Source organism: Rhinopithecus bieti, unplaced genomic scaffold (genome assembly GCF_001698545.2).
Source record: "Rhinopithecus bieti isolate Rb0 unplaced genomic scaffold, ASM169854v2 scaffold_6945, whole genome shotgun sequence".
Classification (NCBI taxonomy): Eukaryota; Metazoa; Chordata; class Mammalia; order Primates; family Cercopithecidae; genus Rhinopithecus; species Rhinopithecus bieti.
In genome coordinates this window covers 68046-93500 of record NW_016805531.1, presented here as the reverse complement: position 1 = coordinate 93500, position 25455 = coordinate 68046, and the positions used below count along the sequence as shown (strand labels likewise).

General features: G+C 38.5%; 1 protein-coding gene across 1 annotated transcript in view; it reads left to right on the top strand.

The window, feature by feature from the left end:
- GALK2 (galactokinase 2) overlaps nt 1-25455 on the top strand; it is a 163167-nt gene that overhangs the window by 120791 nt on the left and 16921 nt on the right. Inside the window, exon 8 of the mRNA XM_017872767.1 lies at nt 7588-7798. Coding sequence (XP_017728256.1) covers nt 7588-7798 — 211 coding nt within the window. The remainder of the gene's footprint in view (nt 1-7587; nt 7799-25455) is intronic.

The following is a 25455-nucleotide window of genomic DNA, read 5'->3' as shown; positions in this document are numbered from 1 at the left end:
TCTTCAACTAAGGCTTTCTTGGCTGAGCTCCAAACCTCTATATCCAACGCCTTATTGACCATCTTTACTTGAATGAATCATAGACCTCTCAAACTGAGCATGTTGAAATTGAACTCAATCTTTCCCATACCTTATATTTTTCCATGGGTCTCATCATCAGTTATTGACTATCACATTAGCCTTCTCACTGTTCCTTAAATTCATGCTCATCTCTTTCCCAATCATTCTTTAAATAACAGCATGACAGTTTAGAAATTTAAATCTGAGCAATTTAAATTCCCCTGCTTCACACCTTTCAAAAGCTTCCTATTTCGTTGGAGTAAAGTAAAAAGTCCATATCACCACCTGGAGAGCCACCATATCTGAGACCTGTGCACCTCATCCTCTTCATCTCTTAGCATCACCTGCTTTCCTTACACTCCAGCCATGAGACTCACTCTCATTTCAGAGACTTTGCACCTGCCCAGGACATTCTTCCTTCAGCCCTCTTTGAAGTCTTAGTCTAAATGTCCCTCAAGGAAGCCTTCCCTGACTTGCTTAATCCTGGACTAAGTTAGAGCCCCCTTTATATTTCGAAGCACTTTATTTTTCAGTTATGGCACTTATCACAATCATTTATTCAATGTCTGTCTCTTCTTTCAGATTCAGTTTTACCTGAGAGCTGAGGTGGTATTTGTCTTGTTAACTCTTATATCCCTAATGCTTGATGTGGTGCTTAAGCTGAAGAGATGCAGGATAAACATTTGTTGAACAGATGAATGACTACTCCCTGCATCACCTGCTCTGTACTTTATTTTGCACAATTTCGCAGTTTTTTACAAGTACCTATTATATGCTTAGCACTGGACTAGATCCTGTGGAGGTGTGTAAAGAGTAGTTTTCCCTTGTTACTGACTTAGCACTTCTCCTCTTACTTCTATCCTCTGAGGTTGGGAAATTCAGGAAATTAGAGATATACTGAGCCAGGAAAATAAAGCTTTTTGTTTCTGGAATATTTGGAGGGTATACATTTTTTGAAAAATTATGATTTAAATGTTTTATTTTTTAAATTTACTTATTAAGATAATGTCTAAAATAATGTAATAGAAGTGCTTTAATGTTGAACTCTTCATAGTATTTGATCAGTGCATATGTGTAGAGAAACAGTGCTGTAAACTTTTAATATCAAAGGTTCAATGAACTTCTTTTCTTTTACGACACACTTCCTTTTCAGAAGATGGAAGAAATTAGTGTCTTATTTGTTTGAGGGCTTAGTCTTGTTGACCTTTCATCTTGAGGTTGATGAGTAAGTGTTGCCTTCCTAAGGAGACCTCAAACATACACAACATTGTTTTCAAAGTTTTATCACGAAATTAGATATCCTCTACCAGATCCATAGGTGAGCTGAAATAAGTATTAGACATGTAAAATCAGTTCATGTTGTGACTACTCTCCCAAAGATACAAGAAGAAAATGATGGATGAAATTGTGGTGCTGAATCTCTGTTGTAAAAGTTATTGGGATGGGGGAATGTTTTTTGAGAGTTAACTAGAAAAAGGGCATCTCCTTTGGAAGCAGTAGTAGCTGAAGATCTTAATCCACTGCAGAACCTCCTGTTCTTGAGGATGTTTTCTCAGTTTAACTGCATAACCCCATATGCATTTTAGAGGTACTTTGGTCAGCAAAATTGGCATCTGAATTTGGCTTTTTGCTACACACTCCTCCCAATTGACGTAGATAAACACATTGTTTTAAATACTATGAATTTTTCTTTTACAATGTGGAAGAAAGAAAATGAAAGACTTTATCAAGATGGAAAATGTTTCTAAATCATGTTGCTGCAAATCACTAAAATCCCAGGTTTCATACAAAAGGGAAATGAAGATAAAACTGCTAATGTGCACTTTACTCAGAGATATTGATATTAGGAATATGCTTTTGCTTAGGAATATAGACTGGAATTCTAAGCATATTTTCTTTGCAATATGGTTCTATTCTTCCATTTTGGCAACATGTGAATGAATATAATTTTGTTTGAAGATGGTCTCATTAAATAAAGAAATAAACTCTCATGTAAAAATATTTTTAAAAAAAGCTTATCTCAGTCTGAGCAAACTTTCTGTTTTCCAGCAATAATAATGAAGTGTCAGTTGAAGAATGGCCAGGTCAAGATAGTTTTGAAAATGAGACTGATCAGCTAGGGCTCCACATGGCAAAGTTGTAATGAATAACATTTATTTTTCCTTTCTTCCTATTTTTCTCAGATCTTTTTTGGAAAAAGAGTACTTTTCTTTTTTTTTTCTTTTTTTTTTATCTAGTTAACACAGAGAAGTACACTAAACCAATAAAGACCATTTTTCTTTGTTTTGCCTTAATGCTAGCAATTTCTTCTGTTCTCAACTTCTGTCTCACCTTGTTTCTCTGTCTCTATCTCTGTCTCTTTCTCTCTGTCTACCAGCTTTCAAAAGCTAATTGATGCAAATTCATAAAAAGTCAGGGCCTTGTAGAGCATTTGACTAAAATTAAACTTTTTTCAAAGCAAACTCAATAGAGATTTATAATTACTACTTGTATAAATGATATTGTAATAAAGCACATTTTTATGATAAAGTAGCCAGGGATCTTTAGTAGGTACAAAATTTTTCATCGTTTACACATATTTGGGGCTTAAATGTTTCCAGAAGTGCTTTCCTTATACAGTATCCCTTAGTCATATTGAATAATAAAATGTGTGATGTGCACAGTAAGTATTATGGGAAGTCAAGTAGGGAAGAGAAATTATACTGTTGCTTTTTGCATACCCTGAGCTCCTTGTGACAACATGAGAAGCAGTGAAGGAGAGAGTTTCATATGATCCTCTGACACTTCAAGGAAAATTTACAGTGATTCTTTACAAGGCCTGTCTGGTCAGGGTCCATCAGTCACAAGTTTTTAGTTCCTGTCACTTAGTAGTCAGTATGAAACTTATTCTTTGTCTGGTGATAGAGTGTGAGGAGAAGTTGGCATAAGATTCTCATGGTTTTGGCATTTCCTTGAATTTGAGCAGAGAAAAATTAAATACTCAAGAACGTAGCCAATTTCACTCAGCCAGTTGATTCAATAGTGCATACTCTGCCAAGACTCTATCATGGAGTATTCAGGCAATGGTGAGTCCAAGCTGCATGGCAGAGGACATACATACTGGGGAATAGGGGTAATGTGTTTAGTGGAACCAGACTGTGGCAGGACCTTCAGTGCTATGCTCAGGCTTACCCAGGCTTGGCTTTGAAAGCAGTGGTTGTTATAGGTATTTTAGAAATATTAATATGGTAGCAGGAGCTTTTGCCTTGGTTGAAGAGAAGTAGGTACTAGAGTATCAGTGAGGATGGGATAAAAAGGGAGAGATATGAGAGAAGCTCTGACTGGACCTAGTAAGGGTTGGGTACAGGTTCTCTATGATTCGATTTTTGTTTTCCTTCTGGCATATACTTCATTACTTTGAGGAAGTTTTCCTTGACTGCCTTCTGGCCTCAGTTAGGTTAAACACTCTTTTATGTGCCCTTACCATGTCATGTATTTTTCTGTTATAGCAGTTTATCACAATTAGATTAAGTTCTTTATGTTAAATGTAGTTTTAATTTAACCTCTGTCTTTTCTGGTGGACTGTGAGCTGCACGTGGTCAGGAGCCATGTATGCCTTACTCACTGCTGTCTGCCTGGGGCCTGGAAAGTAATAGGCACTCAGTAAACACTCATTGGGAGCAGATGCACATGAATGAAAGAAATGAAGAAAAAGCTTTGAGTCAATAAGGGCTGCAGCTTCAAGACACAATGGTTGGTGAAAAGCATAGTGCCGCCATTGATAGGTTTTGAGAAGGTAGGATGGACTAGAAGTTGACCAAAAAGTAGGAGATGATGAGAGTTCTTAATGAATATCTTAACACTTTCTCTACCATACCCTCTTACCAGAAGACCCAGGGAGTCTCAGACCAAGAGCAGAGGGCTTAGTATTTTTGTTTGTGTCTGGGACAACCTGAAAGTGCTAAGGAGTTAATATCCTTGAGAACCGCCTCAATCAGTGATAACTGGGAGTTATTGGGTAAATACTTTGGCTTTCTTGCCCATGGTAGGACAGGACTGAGCTTAACACATACAGGTTCCAGAAGACCTGTGATTTGAAGCTCAGCAGGCCCAGACTCACCTGCCAACATCAGTATACCTCATATTGACTTCTCTTCCTGTCTCACTTTCCATTCCTCTATTAATGTTTCTTAGGATCACCTTCCCCTCAAATTCTTACCCTCAAATTTTTGTCACAGGGTCTGCATCTGAGAGAAACCAACCTAAAACAGAGTTTTAGCACTATTTATCAGTGCCTCTTTCCATGACTGTGGACAAAGCACTTGTTGCCTGCTTTCTTGTCCACAGAGCATGGAACAGAGCTCAGGAACCTCTCAGAAGTGGTATCTGATATGAATACTTAATGTTTGCCATGGTGAAAAGAAAATGGTGAATGTGGACAAAGAACTGCCTTCTCTTATTTCCCCACCCTACTACTGAGTGAGAAAGTTGTGGCAAAATAACCCATAGCCCTGACTCATAGCCCTGCTTCACCAATGTGAAGGAGGTCAGTCACCTGGGCCACAAGTGCCTTCATGAAGCTCTGTCTTTGAGCAACGATGATCTTATCCACCCATTTCCTTCATCTGCAAGTCATCTTTCTGTTTTCCAAGCCAAATTTCAAAGAGCTTAAGAGGCTTTTCTGTTTGACTCCCTCAATGTAGTATAATTCAATAGCTCATGGACTGTGCAGCTGTCATTGGGGGCATATGGTAGATTTCATCCTTAATTGAAATACACACCAAATTGGTTGTGTGGATTCTCAGCTGAGGGCTCACTGGACAACTCATGTCACAGTAAAGTGGGATATTGCTGGAGTGAATGTGAACTGTATGTTATTGCCTCAATCTGCAGAAAAGCACATCGGGAGGCTGCCTTTGAAAACTGAATCTTGTGGGCTGCAGCCATCTCTTGCAGACTTTCTCCCCACACATCACTGGCCCAGTTTTCTTGGATCAAGTGCCTGGGACAATGTGACTGGTTCCAGAGAGAATGGGAATGGGAACTTGGAGATCAAAAACTTCTTAGAAAGAGCCCACTGTCATCTCTTGGGGGCAGTTCTCTGATGTTTTCTTTTTTTGTTTGGAAGGAACCCATTTATCAAAGTGTTTTTAAATTACTGGAATGTTCACTTCTAGCACAGATCTAGGTTTGTGTTTTGAAATGCGTTTCTAAGACTTGATCAGTGATTTGAACTCATATGGGTAACATGATATAGTCATCATCCATACCTCATTGAGAATGTGGCCTAGGGGAAGCAAGAAAGAGTTATAAGACCTGGATTCAGTTTCCAACTCTGTTATTAACTAGTTGAGTTACTTTGTTTTTTTGAGACAGAGTCTCACTTCATCACCCAGGCTGGAGCATAGTGACCCCATCTCCACTCACTGCAACTCTGCCTCCTGGGTTCAAACGATTTTCATTCCTCAGCCTCTTTTGAGTAGCTGGGATGACAGGCACATGCCACCATGCCCAGCTAATTTTTGTATTTTTAGTAGAGACGAGGTTTCGCCATGTTGGTCAGGCTTGCCTTGAACTCATGACCTCAAGTGATCTGTCCACCTCAGCCTTCCAAAGCTGGGATTAATGAGGCCACCACACCTGGCCTTGTTAAGTGACTTTGGACAAGTCACTTACTATTATTATTATTTTTGGAGACGGAGTTTCGCTCTTGTTGCCCAGGATGGAGTGCAATGGCATGATCTCAGCTCACTGCAACCTCCGCTTCCTGGGTTCAAGTGTTTCTTCTACCTCAGCCTTCCGAGTAGCTGGGATTACAGGCATGCACCACCACGCTCAGCTAATTTTTGTATTATTAGTAGAGATGGGGTTTCACCATGTTGGCCAGGCTGGTCTTGAACTCCTGACCTCAAGTGATCCACTTGCCTTGGCTACCCAAAGTGCTGGGATTACAGGCTTGAGCCACCGCACCCGGCCTACTATTATTTTCTAAATAGAGTAGTAATATCTGTCTCACGGGATTATTGAAGATTATAAGAAATATGGGGCATATTTTAGACTATATTGCACTATTATTTTTGTTAGCTTCATTGCTTATCTCAGTTGGATTGTGGATGTGTTGCCAGAAAGCATCATTGTAGGAGATCATTGACTTCAGCTCTTTTAAAATGAATATATATTTATTCTTTTGTATTATGTATATCTTTTTAAGTTTTCTCAAATTATTTTTGGAATACATTGGAATATAGAACATGAATGAGTGAATGAAATGAATGAATGAATGAATGAATGAATGAATGAATTGGTCAGTCTGTGGAGCTATCAACCCAGTACTGCTAAGGAACTAAATGTGCTAAGCAAACAGGTCGGAAGAAGTCTTAGCTCATTTTTTTTTTTTTTTTTTTTAATGACACCACGTTCCATGAAATAATTGAACCGAAAATCATAGTTCTGTTGTTTTGTTTCCCAGTTTGGCCTTAAAATCATTAACTCATTTCAAATATACAAGCCAGGGTTTTAAAAAGAGGATTAAATTAATATAAGAACTTCTGTTATTAACATTCTTCAGAAGTCAGTGGCTGTAACCAGAGTACAATAGTCTTTTGGTAAACCCCGCTTCCTGTCAAAAAGAAAGAAAATCATCAACATAATGGAAGAGTAAATCAGATGCACATTTTCTTGAAGACTGATTTCCCCTTCTCTTGTTTCTTTTTGCTGTTTAAACTGCCCCTCTGTCCTCACACCCAGGCCATGAATATTGTAGACTTCAGGATGAGAGAAATCTTCCCTGTTTTGATCGCCACCTACTCTGATATTGTTTGGGGAGAATGACAGAAATATATTCTGGATTGGGGTTCCCATGGGTGGTTACAGATTTGGTTTGTACTTAACCTTCACCGTCAGATTGAGGAGATGCCTCAGGATGCGGTTAGAAGCCAAACTCTTTTTCTTGAGGGTAGAGGAATATACAACTCTACTACCACCAGTGACCTAATGAAGTGCTTCACATAAGGTCACCAAGGAGGTTTTCATTTCAAATTTATGACTTTACCCCAAATGCCCATATAATGCCATTTTCAAAGAGACATATAGTAAACAGGAAGTACCCTAATTGGACGTACAGTATCCTTTCAGGACCCAGGTCACATGAGATGTAAGTAGTTTTCTCTTGACTTCCTAGGGAGGAATGCAGTAGGCATGAACTGAATAGGGATAAAAGAGTAAAATTATTCAAAGAAATAGCCCCGAGGGAAAGTGGTGACAGGCCAAAAAAAAAAAAAAAAATCAGTGAGGGATTAGTTGAGTGTATGTGCATGTGTGTGTGTGTGTTTCAGGACAAATACTTAACTAGTCAGTGAGTGTCATACAAACATGTTTAATTCCAGGCATCTGAAGCCAGTATGCATTTCCAAGTAATGGTGGGAAATTTAGAGAGGTTGAGTGGAAAACAACAACAAAAAACAGCTTGAAGTTGAATCTGGCTAATTAAAATAGTACATATCAAATTCTGAAATAAAAATTGACCATTATCTCGGTTTGAATTTGCAGCTCCTGGCTAAATACAAAAACTTGCAATGGGACAACGTACTGCGGCTGGAGGAGGTGCAGGCTAAACTAGGGATTAGTCTAGAAGAAATGTTGTTGGTCACAGAAGATGCCCTTCATCCTGAACCCTATAACCCCGAGGAGATCTGTAGGTGTCTGGGAATTAGCCTGGAGGAACTCCGAACCCAAATCCTGAGTCCAAACACTCAAGGTGGTGAGTTGGCTGCAGAAAGTAAGATATAGGTTATTCCCTCACAGCTGGAAGGTTTCAACTTCTCCACTGGTTTTAGAGCATACTTGAGGGAATTTGGAAACTGTGTTTCAGCAAGCTTAGTTATTTAGAATCTTAGCTTCATAAATGTATTCATTCATTCATTCATTTTCATTCATTCATTCATCACTATGCTGGGTAGGTAAGAGTGAATGAGACATGATTCCTGTCTTCCAGGGGCTTATAATTCAGTAAGCTTCTCTTTTTTATCTTTTTTTTCCCCCTTATCCATTTTTTTCTGGTTATTATGCTACTTGTATAAAAAATGGACTAGGTTAGAGTACTGCTCTAACTCTGTGAAACAATGCTCAGAACACTATGAAGTGTTCACTTCTTAGGTTGAAACTTGTGGCCCACTTTAGTGTGGAAGCTTATTTCTATTTGTGGTCTGCTTTCAGTTAACTTTATTTTTATACCAGTAACATCAGAAACTGAGATGAAGGCCAGGTAAATGTTGCAGGCACAGGATGGAGTCTTGGGCTGGCTGTTCCTCTTAGACTAAAGGTTATCTAATGGTGAGAAATCAGTACTGGGGGCAAGGACATCTAGTTAAGATCCAGTTGCCCTTAGCGGAGGGTTATGGGGGATAAGTAGGAGATTAACACAAACATCAGCCTCAGGGCCCCATTTCTGTCTCATTCAGTTCAGTTCTATAACTGATTGTTGAGTTGCTACTGTGGATTTACCTACAAAGTAATTTCTTAAAGGTTTCATGTACTGAAAACTTTGGGATGAGATAAGGGAATCATTTGGAAGCAGGGATTGGGTTTTAGCTTCTAACACTGTCGATCCAATTTAATTTGATGAAGCTTGATTGAGTCTTTAGAACCAGTATAAGCAAACTATGGCCTACTGGCCAAATCAGGCCTGCCATCTGTTTTTATGAAATAAACTTTTACTAGAACATGGCCATGTATTAGCTGTGGCTGCCTTTGCGCTATAAGAGTTGAGTAGTTGCGATAGAGATTGAATAGTCCACAAAACCTAAAATATTTAATATCTGGTTCTTTGCAGAAAATGTTTCCTGGCTCTCATTCCAGAAAGGCAGTAGACTAAAGTTTACGTCAGTTTTGCCATGAAAATAGGCATAACAGGGATGCTTCTCTTATAAGAATAATCTGTATAATGTGCTAAGAATAATGCTTGGTAGTGGAGGTACTAATAGAGTGGTGATGGAGTTGTCTTTGGGTCTAGGGAGACCAGAAAACAAAGAACACAAAGCCAGCTTAAGGCTGGGTGCAGGGGCTCATGCCTGTAATTCCAGCACTTTGGGAGGCCGAGGTGGGTGGATCACTTGAGGCCAGGAGTTTGAGACCAGCCTGGCCAACGTAGTAAAACCCTGTCTCTACCAGAAACACAAAAATAAGCCAGGCATGGTGGCAAGCACCTGTAATCCCAGCTACTCAGGTGACTGAGGCATGAGAATTTTTTGAATCCAGGAAACAGAGGTTGCAGTGAGCTGACATTGTGCCACTGCACTCCAGGGTGAGACACTGTCTCAAATAAATAAATAAGTAAATAAATAAGCAAGCCAGCCAGCTTAACTAAGGAGTCAGCAACTAGCCAAAAATTAAATAATAAATAGGTATTTCCTAGGTAGGCAAACAGTCAGAAAGAATTCCAGTCTGACCAAACAGTAGATACAGAGGCAGAAAGAAGTGAGAGAACATTGTATGTCCAGAGAACTACAGATAGTTGAGTGTTTCTTGAAAACAATGTACACAGTAGAGAATGATATGGTATCAGGCCAAGGTTGTAGACAGACCCAGATCACCAAAGGGCTTATTAAATAATTGTGTGTGTGTGTGTGTTGTATAGGTAATGTGGGAGGTAATCTATTTATTGAATGAAGAAGTTGGGTAAGGTATTGGATAGGGAGAGGTTCAGGGGAATAGCCTTTCTCCTTTGATCTAAGATAGTGATTTCTTTAACAAATATGTATTGACTTCTGTGAACTGGAAATTGTGCTAGATGCTGGGATGCAAAGATAAGCAGGACACAGTCTCTACTTTATAGTGACTTAGTGTCTAATTGGGGGAGAGTGCCATACAACAATCACAATAAATAATACCTGCTATAATAAAGGTATTTATCAAGAACCCTAAAAGTATGGATGGAAAAGTGGCTCAGGTCCTGTAGATGGTGGTTCCATTTTGAGCTGCATCCTTAGAGAAAGTTATGAATGTCCTAGACTTAGAGAGATGACCAGCCATTCCAGGCAGAGAGTAGAGCTTGAATGAAGATAAAGTAGCACAAGGAGTGGAGTATTGGAGAACATGCACCAAGAGGTATTGTGTGCAGTATGAGTTGGAGGACAAAAAGACTGCCTAAAAGGATGCCAATTAGGGAACTATTGCTCTATACTCTATACTGAATGAGAAGAGCCTGAAGTAGGGTAGATTGCTCAACTGGTAGATTCTCAAGACTGTAAAATGGAATTCAGTTGCATTTGGCAATTGCTGGTATCTAGGAGTGAAGGAAAGAAGAAGGGGAAGAAGGAAGGGAAGGAGGGAGAGGAAGAAGGAAGGAAGGAAGGGAAGAAGAAAAGAAATATAAGGTAAATAGGTCCAAGGTATGGATAACTGGGAATGTTAGGAAATTGTAGTGTCGAAGTGATTTTGGCAGTAAGATGACAAGCTCGTTTCTCTCTCTCTATAGATAGATAGATAGACAGATCTATCTATCATTGAATTTGTCTGGTGTGATAGCAAGATATCTAAATAGAGATGTAAAACAGGTAAAGATCCAAATGATATAGTAATTAGATTTGGGAGTTATTGTTGAAAAGGTGAGAAAGTCTTAATAGACATTGAAAATGTTGACTGTCAAATGATCTTAAGAGTCATTTCATGGTGTCACTTAGTTCAGAAGCCTTCAGAGGCTTACCATTACCTAATTGCCTGAACTCTTCTAATCCTGTCTTAACTACGTTCTGTCCTGTGTCCCTTTGGAGCCCATATGTGCCCATGTGGACAGTGTTATCTTGGTTGGGCCATTCCACTTACTAATTGGAAGCTTCGTCTTCCCTCTGGGCTTTTAATCCTAAACACCACTGTGCTTTTATAAATGAATTTTCTCCCTTCTCTGAAATGCAGTTTTTACCTGTCTTAAAAGCTTAATGTAATTCTTATCTTTTGCTTATACTTCTTAATCCACAACCTATTATCTTTCTCTGTATCCATCTTCCTTTCTTTCTACATCTGCCTGTATTTCCTTCCCTTCTTTTAGAATTTTTTTGAATAAGTAAATTTCCCAGAATGCTTTGGAAAATACAAAGAGCAATTTGCTTATCATACAACATGTATTTCTGTCTCTCTGCCTCTCTTTCTATGTATATATTCATAAGCTCTTCCCCCTGAAGAATAGTGACTTCACAGTTTTTATGAAAATGAGGCATGCTTCATCTTCTTTTTTTCCAGAACTTTTTTTTCTTTTTGAACTTAATTTTAGGTTCAGGGCATACACATGTAGGTTTCTTACATGTATAAATTGCATGTTTCTGGGGTTTGGTGTACACATGATTTTGTCACCCAGGTAGTGAACATAGTATCCAAAGAGTAGTTTTTTGACTCTCACTCTCCTCCCACTCACTATCCTCAGTTACGCTCTGGTGTGTATTTTTCCTCTCTTTGTCACCATATGTACTCAGTGTTTACCTCCCACTTACAATTAAGAACATATGGTATTTTTTCTGTTCCTGCATTAATTTCTTTAGGATAATGTCCTCCAGCTGCATCCATGTTGCTACATAGGACATTATTTCACTCCTTTTTATGGCAGCATAGTATTCCACAGTGTATTTGCACCAGATTGTCTTTATCCAGTCAACCATTGGGCATCTAGTTTGATTCCATGTCTTTGCTATTGTGAATAGTGCTGCAGTGAATATATAAGTGCTTGTGTGTGTGTGTGTGTGTGTGTTTTTTTTTTTTTTTTTTTGACAAGAGTCTCACTCTGTTGCCTGGACTGGTATGCAGTGGTGTGATCTTGGCTCACTGCAGCCTCCGCCTCCCTGGTTCAAGAGATTCTCCTGCCTCAGCCTCCTGAGTAGCCAGGATTACAGGCACCCGCCATGACGCCCAGCTAATTTTTTGTATTTTTAGTAGAGATAGGGTTTCACCATGTTGGCCAGGCTGGTCTCAAACTCCTGACCTCGTGATTCGCCCACCTTGGCCTCCCAAAGTGTTGGGATTACAGGCGTGAGCCACCACACCCGACCACATGTGTCTTTTTGGTAGAATGATTTATATTCATCTGGGTATATACCCAGTAATGGGATTGCTGAGTTGAATGGTAAGTTTTAATGGAATGGAATGTTTTAAGTTCTGTGAGAAATCTCCAAACTGTTTTCCACAATGGCTGAATTAATTTACATTCTCACCAGCAGTGTATAAGCATTCCCTTTTCTTGGCAAACTTGGCAACATCTGTTATTTTATGACTTTAGTAATAGCCATTCTGACTGGTGTGAGATGATATCTCATTATGGTTTTAATTTGCATTTCTGTAATGATTAGTGATGTTGAACTTTTTTTTATATGCTTGTTGGCCATGTGTATGTCTTCTTTTGAGAAGTATCTGTCCATGTCCTTTGCCCATTTTTTAATGAAGTTATTTGTTTCTTGCTTGTTGATTTGTTTATAATTTTTATAGATTCTGGATATTAGACATTTGTAAGATGCATAGTTTGCAAAAATTTTATCCTATTCTATAGGTTGTCTGTTTACTCTGTTGACAGTTTCTTTTGCTGTACAGAAGCTCTTTAGTTTAGGTCCCACTTGTCAATTTTTGTTTTTGTTGCAGTTGCTTTTGGAGATTTCATCATGAAATCTTTGTCAAGGTCTATGTTCAGAACTGAATATACTGGCTTTTTTTTTTTCTAGGATTTTTATAGTTTTAAGTCTTACATTTAAGTTTTTAATCTATCTTGAGTTGATTTTTGTATGTGGTAAAAGGAAGGGGTCCGGTTTCCATTATCTGTGTATGAATAGCCAGTTATCTCAGTACCATTTATTGAACAGGGAGTCATTTCTCCATTGCTTATTTTTGTTGACTTTGTCAAAGATCAGATGGCTGTAGGTGTATGGATTTATTTCTGAGTTTTCTATTCTGTTGCATCAGTCTATGTGTCTGTTGTTTTACTAGACATCAGTCTATATATCTGTTGTTTCATGCTGTTTTGGTTACTGTAGCCTGGTAGTATAGTTTAAAGTTGAGTGGTGTAATGACTCTGTTCTTTCTCCTTAGGATTGCTTTGGCTATTTGGGCCCGTTTTTGATTTGAGTTTTTGAATTTTTTTTCTAATTCTGTGAGAAATGACATTGGTAGTTTGATAGGAAAAGCATTGAATCTGTAAATTGCTTTGGGCAGTGTGGCCATTTTGATAATATTGATTCTTCCAACCCATGATCATGGAGTGTTTTCCTGTTTGTTTGTGTTGTCTCTGATTTCTTTCAGCCATGTTTTGTAATTCTTCTTGGAGAGATCTTTCACTTCCTTGGTTAGCTATATTCCTAAGTATTTCATTCTTTTTGTGGCTATTGTGAATGGTATTGTGTTCTTGATTTGGCTCTTAGCTTGGACATTACTGGTGTATAAAAATACTGCTGATTTTTGTACATGGATTTTGTATTCTGAAACTTTACTGAAGTTATTTGTCAGTTCCACAAGCCTTTGGGCAGAGACTATGGGGTTTTCTAGCTATAGTATCATATTGTCAGTGTAGAGAGAGAGTTTGACTTCCTATTTTCCTACTTGGATGCCTTTTCTTTCTTTCTCTTGCCTGATTGCTGTGGCTAGGACCTCCAATACTATGTTGAATAGGTAAGAATGAGCATCCTTTTTTGTTCTGGTTCTCAGGGGAATGTCTCTAGCTTTTGCCTGTTCAGTATGATGTTGACTGTGGGTTTGTTATAGATGGCTCTCATTATTTTGAGGTATGTTCTTTTGATGCCCAGTTTGTTGGTAGTTTTTAACATAAAAAGTTCTTGAATTTTATTGAAAGTCTTTTATTTTATTGAGATGATCATATGGTTTTGTTTTAATTCTGTTTATGTGGCAGATCACACTTATTGATTCGCCTATGTTGAACTAACCTTGCATCCAAGGAATGAAGGCTGCTTGATTGTGGTGGACTTGCTTTGTGATGCGCTGCTGGATTCAGTTTCCTAGTTTTTGCTGAGTAGTTTTGCATCTATATTCATCAGGGATATTGACCTGAAGTTTTCTTTTTTTGTTGTGTCTTTGCCAGGTTTTGGTATCAGAATCATGCTGGCCTCATAGAATGAGTTAGGCAGGTGTCCCTCCTCTTCAATTTTTGGAAATAATTCCAGTAGGATTGGTAACAGGTCTTCTTTATATGTTTGGTAGAATTTGACTGTGAATCCATCTGCTCCAGGGGTTTTTCTGGTTGGTAGGTTTTTTTATTGCGGATTCAATTTTAGAACTTTTTATTTGTCTGTTCAGGAATTCAGTTTCTTCCTGGTTCAGTCTTGGGAGGTTTTAGAGTTCCAGGAGTTTATCCATTTCTTTTAGGTTTTCTAGTTTGAGTGCACAGAGGTGTCTGCTATAGTGTCTGAGGGTTTTTTGTATTTCTCTGAGGTCAGTGGCAATATCACCTTTGTCGTTTCTGATTATGTTTATTTGGATCTTCTCCCTTTTTTCTTTATTAATCTAGGCAGCAGTCTGTCAATCTTATTTATTCATTCAAAGAACTAGTTTTGGTTTTGTTGATCTTTTGTGTGGATTTTTATGTCTCAATTTCATTTGGTTCAGCTCTGATTTTGGTTGTTTACTTTCTTCTGCTAGCTTTGTGGTTGGTTTGCTATTGCTTTCCTAGTTCCTTTAGGTGTGATGTTTGGTTATTAATTTGAGATCTTTTTAATGTTTTGATGTAGGTGTTTAGTGCTATAAACTTTTCTCTTAACACTACGTTAGCTGTGTCTTACAAATTCTGATATATTTTTGTTTTCATTAGTTTTACAGAATTAATTTCATTGCCTTAATATCCTTCTTTACCTAAAAGTTATTCAGGAGCAAGTTGTTTAGTTTTCATGGAATCATATGGTTTTGAGAAATCTTCTTGGTATTGCATTCTTCTTTGATTATTTATTTATTTATGTATTGTGATATAGTCTGAGAGCATGATTGTTATGTTTTTTTTTTATTTGTTGAGAATTACTTTATGGCTGGGCATGTGGTCAGTCTTATAATACATGCCATGTGCAGATGAGAAGAATGTATATTCTGTTGTTGGGTGGAGTATTCTGTAGATATCTGTTAGGTCCATTTGGTCAAGTGCTGAGTTTAAGTCCCTAATATCTTTGTTAGTTTTCTGCCTGGATGATCTGAGTAGGGTGTTAATGTCTCCCACTATTATTGTTTGGTTATCTAAGTCTCTTTGTGGGTCTCTAAGAACTTGGTTTTGTAAACCTGGGTGCTCTAATGTTGGGTGAATATATATTTAGGACAGTTAAGTCATCTTGCTGAATTGAACCCTTTATCATTATGTAATGCCCATTTTTGACCTTTTTGATCATTGTTAGCTTAAAGTCTGTTTTGTCTGAAATAAGAATAGCAACCCCTGCTGTTTTGTCTTCTCTTTGCTTGATAGATCTTTCTCCATCCCTTTAGTTTGAGCCTACAGGTGTCATTGCATGTGAGATGAGTCTCTTGAAGACAGCACGCAATTGGTTCTTGCTTCTTTATCCAACTCATCACTCTGTGTCTTTTAAGTGGGGCATTTAGCCTGTTTAAATTCCAAGCTAATATTGACATGTGAGGGTCTGATCTTGTCATTGCTTTGTTAGCTGGTTTTTTTGCAGAATTGATTATATAATTGCTTTATAGTTGATATCATTTGGCTATGTCCCCACCCAAACCTTATCTTGAATTGTAGTTCCCATAATCACAACATGTCATGGGAGAGATCCTGGGAGGTAATTGAATCATGGGGCCAGTTATCCTCATGCTGCTGTTTTCATGATTGTGAGTGAGTTCTCTTGAGAACTGATGGTTTTATAAGGGGCTTTTCCACCATTCACTTGGCACTTCTCCTTGCTGCCACCATGTGAAGAAGGACATTTTGCTTCTCATTCCGCCATGATTGTAAGTTCCTGAGGCTTCCCCAGTCATGCAGAACTATGTCAATTAAACCTCTTTCCTTTATAAATTGCTCAGTCTCTGGTATGTCCTTATTGGCAGCATGAGAATGGACTAATACAATAGTGTTGGTGGGCTGTGTACTTAAGTGTGTTTTGTGGTGGAAGGTACCAGTTTTTTGTTTCCATGTTTAACACTTCCTTAAGGATCTTTTGTAAGGCAGCTCTGATGGTCATGAATTCCCTTAGCCTTTGCTGGTCTTAAAAGGATTTTATTTCCTCTTTACTTACAAAACTTAGTTTGTCTGGATATGAAACTCTTGGTTGGAATTTCTTTTTTTTAAGGATGTTGACCTTGAGGTGACAGTGTAGGGAGAGATGTTCAAATCAAGCTGTGGCTTGAAGCTTCTGTTAAACCAGCCAGACTTCCAAAGGCCCATGTGCAGTTCTTATTTTCTGTTTCCAAATTTCTAATAATTAGATATAGAAATGCTCAGTGGCCATTCAAATTAAACACACACAAAGCAAAATCCTTCAATGCTTTAGATGTTGTTTAGAAATTGTCTAGGAATAGTTTCAGGATTATTTGCCAGGCCTTACCCACAGGTAGGAATTGTCTAAGGGTATGGTAGAGTGGTCTGGAGTCTTGGAGCCTCAGGGGCCAGACGTAATTGGGAGGGATGTTTCCCATGGTGTGACCCAAGAGGAAAATGTGAAGCTGTGGCCAGGGCGAGGAGAGATAGGCATGTGTATCACGCATATAACTCAGGAACACACATTGGAGGACAGAAGAATTTGTGAGGAAGTAAATAGGCAGTAAAGTAGAGAGAATGGGTCAGGTGGTTTAGATTCTAGCTTTTAAAAAAAAGGAATTTGTTGGGAGCATTTCTTTTGGGAGTGTCCAAACTGCTCTGGGTTGGGGTGGCCCAGCTGCTTAGCCACACTGTGCTGGGGTAGACCCAAATTTCATTACTTCTGTTACCAACTTTGCCTGTGACCACATGCTGACAAAGTGCTGGTCAGTTCCTGACTCATTTGTTTGTCTTGTATGATCTCCAGAGTCATGGGTGATAATCATGGTTTTTAATAAAGAACAAAGCCCTGACATAGATTGCTCTTTAGGAAGACACTTAGAGTCAATTTTAAAGAAAAAAAGAACAAAACAACTTGTTATACCTTTTATAGTTCCCACATGACCCTTTACACATACCATCTAATTTGAATCTCACACCAACCCTGGGGCACAGGGTTATCAGCATGAAGAAACTGAGGTGAGAGAATTTAGTGATTTGTCAGGACCACATGGGTGGTATGAGCTGGAGCCAGATCCCAAATCCTAGTCTTCTAACTTAATCCAATACTTTTTCTGCCATCACTTTTTAAATTCTGGCACACTTACAAGCTGCCCTTAGCAATCCTGCACCAATTACGGGAGGTGATATCTAATTTTGACTTTGCTTGGCTCTAATTTTTTCTTGAAACTAAGCAGTAGTGATAAAGATAGGTAGCTTTATGTCCAAAGAGTTTCTTTTATGGCTATTTCCCATTCTAGTGTTTTGGCCTTACAAGAGATAAGACTGTGTGGCATCTAGAAGCCTGCTTTATTTAAGGAACAACTCAACTTGGCCATAATATGCATAAGCTGTTGTGTTCTAGAAGAGCCATGAGAAGTGCTATGGAATTTTCACATTTAATAAAATGCAGTTCTCATAGATTATCTTGGTTAAGTCTAAGAAGAGTAGTTTGTTTTATCTAATAAAAGTATAAAGGTGCTTTACAATGTAAAATGGGTCAGTTGTTTAGTAATTTAAATGTCCATTAAGGGTTTTCAATTTTGAAGAAAATTGATTTAAATGTGGCTTATAAGCTGTCAAGCAGTAAAACTCTGTGATCTCAACAGATTCCATTTGTTCTTCTTGTAAATGTTTTGGAAGAAAAGTTTTCCATAAAGGGAGATGAAACATCGCAAAGGAAATTATAGACCGCTTCTAGAGTTTACAGATGTTGGTTGAACAGAAATCCTTAAAATCTGTGAGATGGACTTCTAATGAGAAAGCCAATAAAATGGGTGCTTTGGTTTTGTCTGTTGTTTCCGTTTTTATAAGATGAAATAATAGACTGTTGTAAAATAAAGTATAAAAGAATAAATTAAATGATAATGATTTTTCTTCCACACAAAAGATATTATGCTTTAAGTTGTTTTGGAAGTCAAGTTTGCAGAAAATTTGCTTTCATTAGTCCTTTTTTGTTTCTCTCTCTGCCTGGTCACTTCTTTTTGCCCATCAGCTTCTATTGACTTCTCAGTTGTCTGGCTATGGAGGACAGGTTCATGCCAGGAGTAAAGGTTCCTACCTTGTTTCCTCGCAAAAAAAAAAATGGCCTTACCTGATATCGCAGATAACCGGGGAATTCCACTTCCTCTTTCAGATGTGTGCATGATATGTCCCTATTCATTGGTTCACCTTCCCCCTTCAAAACTAAAAATGAATGTGAACATACCTTATTAAGTAGGATATTTAAAGGCACGGCATCATAAAACTTTCAACTTCTGTAGGAAGAGCCTAGGATAAGTGTTGGAATCACACCAGTGATTTGTGTTGTGTGTTGGTCAGCTTCTCAGCCACTGGTAGGTAGGTCAGTACTCACAGTGTGCCTCTTGTCCCACAAGGCTAATGGTGGCATGGTTCTGGCTTCTGAGGCCAGCAGAAAAGTAACAATGTAACTGAACTGCCGTGGCACCAGTTGCTCCTATGTAGACCTTTGAAGCATGAAAAACACATGTATCTCATCATTCTTAGTATATTTACTTATTTGCTCATTCTCCCTGTATGTACCTGGTTTCCTGACCCTGCTAACTATCTTCTTCACCACAGCTGCCTCCTTGGCCTTGGCATCACTGACCCCCTTGGTCTCCTCAGCTCTGACCACCACCTTGGTCCAGCCTTGCGGGCCTCTTTGTTTCTGACCCTGTATTTCCTATACACCTCCTCAGCCCCAGCTGCTTCTTTGGCTGTAGGTCTTGCTGGTCTTCTTATTTGTGGCTGCCCCAAGGGGAAGCAAGGGAAGAAAAGGAAAGGAAAATGTATAATTTCTAAACTTGTAAATATATGTATTTAAGTCTAAGGAAATGTTACCCAGTATGCCCTTTGCTTAAATTTATCATGGATGTATCTCTGTCTTTCAGGAGTGAAATTATCAAAGGATCAGCTGTGACGTTATTAGATACTATGTTTTGAGTAGAATGAGGCTTCTGCAGATATAAGGACATCTCATTGTCTCCTCTGTCACTCCTCTGCTGGTTTGGAAACATCTATAGGAAAGCATCTTCCATAGTCATCATCTACCTAAGAGGCCAACATCTTGCCATCCTATTTTCCTTTTTTGCTACTTATGCTTTCATTTTTACATTTTGTAGGTTTCCGCATAAGTAAATGTTCTCTTTGTATACAAAGCAGCTTTTCTTATGGTGAAATTCATTTATTTTGGTCAAAGTGATTCTCCTGTATTGGTAAGTTCAAACTGATTGTGCTTTAGTAACAAATAATTTCAAAGTCTCAGTGGCTTGACCAAACAAAAGTGTATTTCTTACTCACTCTGTATATCTGACATAAGTCAGCGACAGAGTTCATTCATCTAAGACACTTATGGAGCTAGGCTCAGAGGGCTCCATCTCAACACGTTTGTCCACAATCATTGTGGCAGGAGGAAAGTAATGTTGTTAATTGCTCTCTGGCTCTTAACAATGAGCATCACCCCGATGCTCATTCGATTGGCCAAAGCAAGTCAGATGGATGTGATGAACTTCAGTGAGGGTGAGGAAGTACAGTCTTAATATGTGTGAGGAGAGCTGGAATATTTGGAAGCAGCCTGACGACAACTGTACTTTCCCAGGTTGAGTGGCTATGAGTCTCATCCCATCAAATCTTGGTGAACCAATGAGAACCAATTTACTTTCTCATATACAAATATGAAGTTGACATTTTTTCCAAACATCTGGGACAATGAATATTGCTCTTGATCAAATTTCAAGTTATTTTCATTTAAGAATTAGACAAACATACTGTGATCTCTTTTTATGTTGCACATTTCTCTTATACTGGCATTTTATCTGCACGTGATCTGGTGAAAGCTTACTTGGTAATGATGGCTTGTCACTTTCTTCCCTGTCTTGCAGAATTCATGTTCTCTTCAGGAGCCAGTCATTCAAGAAAACGTCTCCTTCTGTTTATTAGTTGTTCAATTTCTGTAGTCCTCTTTCAAAGTACTTAGCTTCAGGTGGAAGAAAGTTTCCTAATAGTTTCTAAATTAGAAATTGTATGCTACTTTCTACCTACTGTGCCATTTGTTTCCATGAGAATCAGCTGAGGTGAATAACTGTGAATGGATCTAGTGGCTTTTAGCAGGTTATTGCCAAATATCAATAGTAATGACAACAAAAATAATGACCTATTATATGTGTATAGACACTAACAGTTTAACTATATGAGATCTGACTTGATCATCATTCATGCTGCAGGTTTCAGATGAAAATATGACAGGCCACCACTATATTCAGGGTAGGGATGCTCCATAGTTTTTTAGAAAATGTTTGAGGAAGATGGTTTCTTGTTTTGTCTTTAGAAAGGATTAGAATGGGAGAGACCGCAAAGATTAACACCCTTAGTCCATTAGGACTTCTCTAATACTGGGAAACCCTTATTCTGTCAAGGCCCGCTGATGGAACAGTAAAAAAAGACCAGAGACCACCTACATCGGAAAGCAATATAATTTAGTCTTTTAATGAGAAGTTATAAAATATTCCAAGAAGAAGCAATATAAAAGTCTACTTAATTAACACAAGAAATAGCAAGATATATGCTTCATTTATCTTATTTTAGCCTAAAAGTGGAGGGGACAGAGAGGATGAAGATCACAATGGAAAGAATCATATGAATAAAGAAAACAGGAAAAAGAATCTGATAAAGGGGGGAAGGTTGCTTATGGAAAAGCACATAAACACAAATGCAGAGAAACTACAAACAAACACACCTGTGTGCATTCACTTCCCAACTGGCTTCCGGAGAACTGCATAAGCACATTTGCAATCATGGAGTGCTGTGAAATAGCAGCATCTTGATTTATTCTTTCAGGGTATTGCCAGTTGTAGCGTAAACACCTTGAGAATAGGGACATCTCTAGATGTTTGTGAAAGTGAAAGATTTTTATCTTCTTAATGCTGCACAGCATTTTGGAAAGTTCAGGTATAGTGCAGGTGTATTGTCCTTCAATACTTGCCTTGAGGAAATTCAGAGAAGGGCCACATTTGGCACATGATTCAGAGCTCCCTCACTTTCAGTCCCTAGATGGCTCTTCCTGTTCTGCTCCAGCGCCTGCCTTCCAAAAGCAAATTCCGGACAACAGCCTATGTAATCTAGTAGGGTCATTTCACATGCCAGATAACAAACTGTTGATGTAATCTGGTCACCTCCTGCTTTTTCATCATATGAAATAAATAACATAAGTAAATAGAGGTAGATTTTTATTCCTTTATCAGCAAATGTTTGACTGAGAACCAACTATTTAAGCACTGTGCTAGGTACTGTGTATTAGAATCAGCAAGGCCAGCATAATCCTTATTCTTACTTAATATTGTGGGAAGACAACATTAAAACAATAACTAAAGTGTCCTAATAGAAATATGCTACTTATTTCACAGGTAGGCACTAATTTTTCTTTTGCCTCTCTTTCATCCCTTTTATTCCCTTATATTTTTCCTGTAATTCAATTAATAGAAGAAATCTAGGACAAGATCTTATTCCCTTTCATGTAAAAATACCAGGCCAGGCCAGCTCTAGGCAAGCATGACCACTGTTTCTCATAGTCCTTCTTGCAGCTCTGCATTGACCAAGATTCCCTCTTAACTCTCTAAGCTCCTTTTCAAATGGCTTGAAATTGTTTCCTCTTTTCATGTTTTCCAAGAATACAGTTTTAGGAAAGTTCTGGAAAATTAATGGGAAAGTAATTCCCTCAAGAGAATGAGACACAAAAATATGGCTCATCCAGGGAGCAGCTTCAGATTCTTCCCTTGCTAATAGGATGAGAGCAAAATGATGTGTATTGAGAACCTGCCATATTCAAGACACTCTATTAGGTTCCAAAGGGGCTATAAAGATATGAAGAGGGCACAGTCCCTGCCCTTCTAAAGCAATATATGGTAACTATAATTAGAAAGGACCACAAAGTAATTAAAGTGTGCCGAGGTGGGAGGTATGGATGCCTCTGACTTATGTTTTTTGAGAGTTTTGTAAAAGAGGTGGCATCCAGGCTGATACTGAAAGAGATGTGGGGATTGCAGAATCAGACTGGGTAGGATGCTGATGCAGTGTCTTCATTCTGGGACTCTGCTTGCTGCCAGTGGACAGGCAATGATGGTGCAGGGCAGGCATCTCAAGTCAACAGGGAGAGAATAGTGTCACAACCATACCATTTGGGGGACTGTTGATGTGTCTTGATGAATTGAAATGTGGGGGCTTTAATTTGTTGGGCAATGGAAAAATATGCTAGATTTTGATGCAATGAAATATTCACAAATGCCACAATCAAAATGGCACTTCGGGAAGTTTGTCATGGTATGTATGAGCAGATTGATTAGAGGGGAGAGGGATACCAGTTAGAAGGTAGTGCAATGGTACAGACATGGGATGGTAAGAATCCATACTACAAAGGTAGAGGGTAGAATGGGAAGAAGAGAGTGATGGGCTCTGTCTTGTAACGTGAATGACTCTGGACTTATTTACAGGAGCTTAGCATATGCCAGCGTGTAAAATGCAGGTGAAGGTGACTACAGTGGAGTGAGGCAAAGGGTTTGATCAGAGGAGTAACATGTACTACAGAACAGACCTTGAAGGCGCTTAATACTTTGGAAATCTGAGAAAGGGAAGCCATAAACACGAGGAGCACTGTTACTCTCCATAACACAGTTTTATGCTGTTGATTTTCAAATATTCACAAATGCTTTTTGGAATGTACTTTTCCATGGATTAGTGTGTTTTATGTTGAAAGTGCATTTTTTTTTTCACCAGCGGGTTTGCTTTTAAAATCAGGTAAAGATATTTTCCCTTTAAATGTAAAATGCTAATTTAATTTAGTCTTTGCTGCATGGGAATGGGATACTAACATGGGTGAAAACAGCAGTTTATTTTATGTGGGTTTGACCATTTCAGAAGTTTAACATTTTTAAAAAATAGTATTACTAGGAAAATAAATTTGAAACCACATTCCAACTTCAATGAGGATTATTCAAGTGTTTTTCAATTATATTGCTTAAATGCTCCAAAGAGTCTTTGCCTCAGAGCACAGAGTCCTTATTGTAACTTTGCTGCAAAGGAAAACAGGACTCTGTTCTGGGTTCTGAAGTGGTTTTCCTCATCCACCTCTGGATTGCTCTTCTTGGAGACCAACTCTTGGTTTAGCCTAGTGGAGCTTTCTATTTGTTAGAGAAATTGACCAGTAATGCGTAGTTATATGATTGTGCACAGCCAGCTACAGCCACAACTACTTTTCGCCCCTCACTCAGTGGGAAAATATTCTGGGGTATGAAAGTCTCAGAAAGATTAATTATATACTTACATGATAAAGATTTCCAATTATCTCAGACCAGCATATTTATTCTTTATGATTAATTATCCTAAGATAGTCTTCATTTAAGGTAATAAAATATTCTTAAAATACTTACTACTTTTTAGCTTGATAGCTGAAAACAAATGCTCTGCATTCTTCTGTATTTACAAACCTTTATGCAGTTTGGTGATATGAGGCTACGTGGAGAAAGTTACTGCATAAAGAATGAGGGAGATGATGGTCCAGCTCTCCCTTGCAGTCATCAGACTGACGTCCAGAACTGCATTCAGGCCTGGGAACCACCCTTCAAGAAGGGCATACACAGACTAACGTGTATTTGGAAGAATAAACAGGTGAAGGAGACTGGAAATTCAATCATGTTGGAACTTGGAAGGTTGCTCTGGAGAGAAGACTCAAATAGTTGTGGTATTTCACTGCTGCAGGGGGCAGGTAGCAGCTGCCAGTTTTGGCTACCTAGCATCTGGGCCCTTTTCCATCTCAGGGAAATCTGCTATGTGTATGTTGGTGATGGGGAGGGTCTTGCCTTCTATGGTAGAAGTTGAAGGGTCAGATTTGTCTCTTTTGAGTCACTTGACACTTGCATGTGGACAAGGGTACTAGGCTGCTTCTGGTGTCCGGGCATGTGTTTATGGCTGGAGCTTTGAGTCTAACAGGCATACGTCAGTTGATAAAGTGTCTAAATTCTAATGTCACATCCAGACTGCTCTTGTGGAATGATGTTGGCAGTTCTTCACTGGCTGCTTCCCTTAGCTTCTAACCTCTTCCCACCTGGTTTCACGTTCTAATAGAGAATGGAAATATCTAATCCTAAAAGATTTTGTGAGCTTCTTAGTATCTTCAAAATAAGTTTCTTTTTTGCTTGAGGTAGTTGGTGTAGGTTTCTGTTGTTCACAAACAAGAATCCTGACTGATATAATTACTAAAAACATAATGATTTCTTATTTCTAACTGGAATTATTTTATTTTTTACTATTTAGTGAATTTTTTCTTTAATTTTTAGTTAACATGATAATTGTACATATTTATAGGGTACAGAGTGATATTTCAATACAGGTATACAAATGTGTAATGATCAAATCAAGATAATTAGGCTATACATCACCTCAAACATTTAGCATGGCTTTGTGTTGGGAACATTCAGAATCCTCTTTTCTAGTTGCTTGTTTTTTGTTTTCATTTTTGTTTTTGAGATGGAGTTTCGTTCTTGTTGCCCAGGCTGGAGTGCAGTGGCATGATCTTGGCTCACCGTAACCTCTGCCTCCTGGGTTCAAGCAATTCTTATGCCTCAGCCTCCTGAGTAGCTGAGATTATAGGCATGCGCCACCACTCCCGGCTAATTTTGTATTTTTAGTAGAGACGGGTTTCTCCATATTGGTCAGGCTGGTCTCAAACTCCCGACCTCAGGTGATCCACCCAAAGTGCTGGGATTACAGGCATGAGCCACCATGCCCGGCCTCTTCTAGTGTTTTTGAACATGTATAATAAATTATTGTTAACTGTAGTCACTCTACAGTGCTATAGGACACTATAACTTATTCCTCCTATCTAGCTATAATTTTGTAACCATTCTCTTCTACCTGCCTTCCCCCACTACCCTTCCTAGCCTCTAATAACTATAATTCTATTCTCTACTTCCATGAGCTTAGTTATTTTTAGCTCCTGCAGATGGGTGAGATCATGTGGTTTTTTAAATCTCTCTGCCTGATTTATCTCACATAACATAATGCCTTCTAGGTTTATCCATATTTCTGCTAATGACAGGATTTCATTCTTTTTTTATTGTTCAATAGTATTCTATTGTGTGTACATGCCACATTTTCTTTATTCATTCATCTGTTGGTGAACATTTAGGTTGATCCTATATCTTGGCTATTGTGAATAG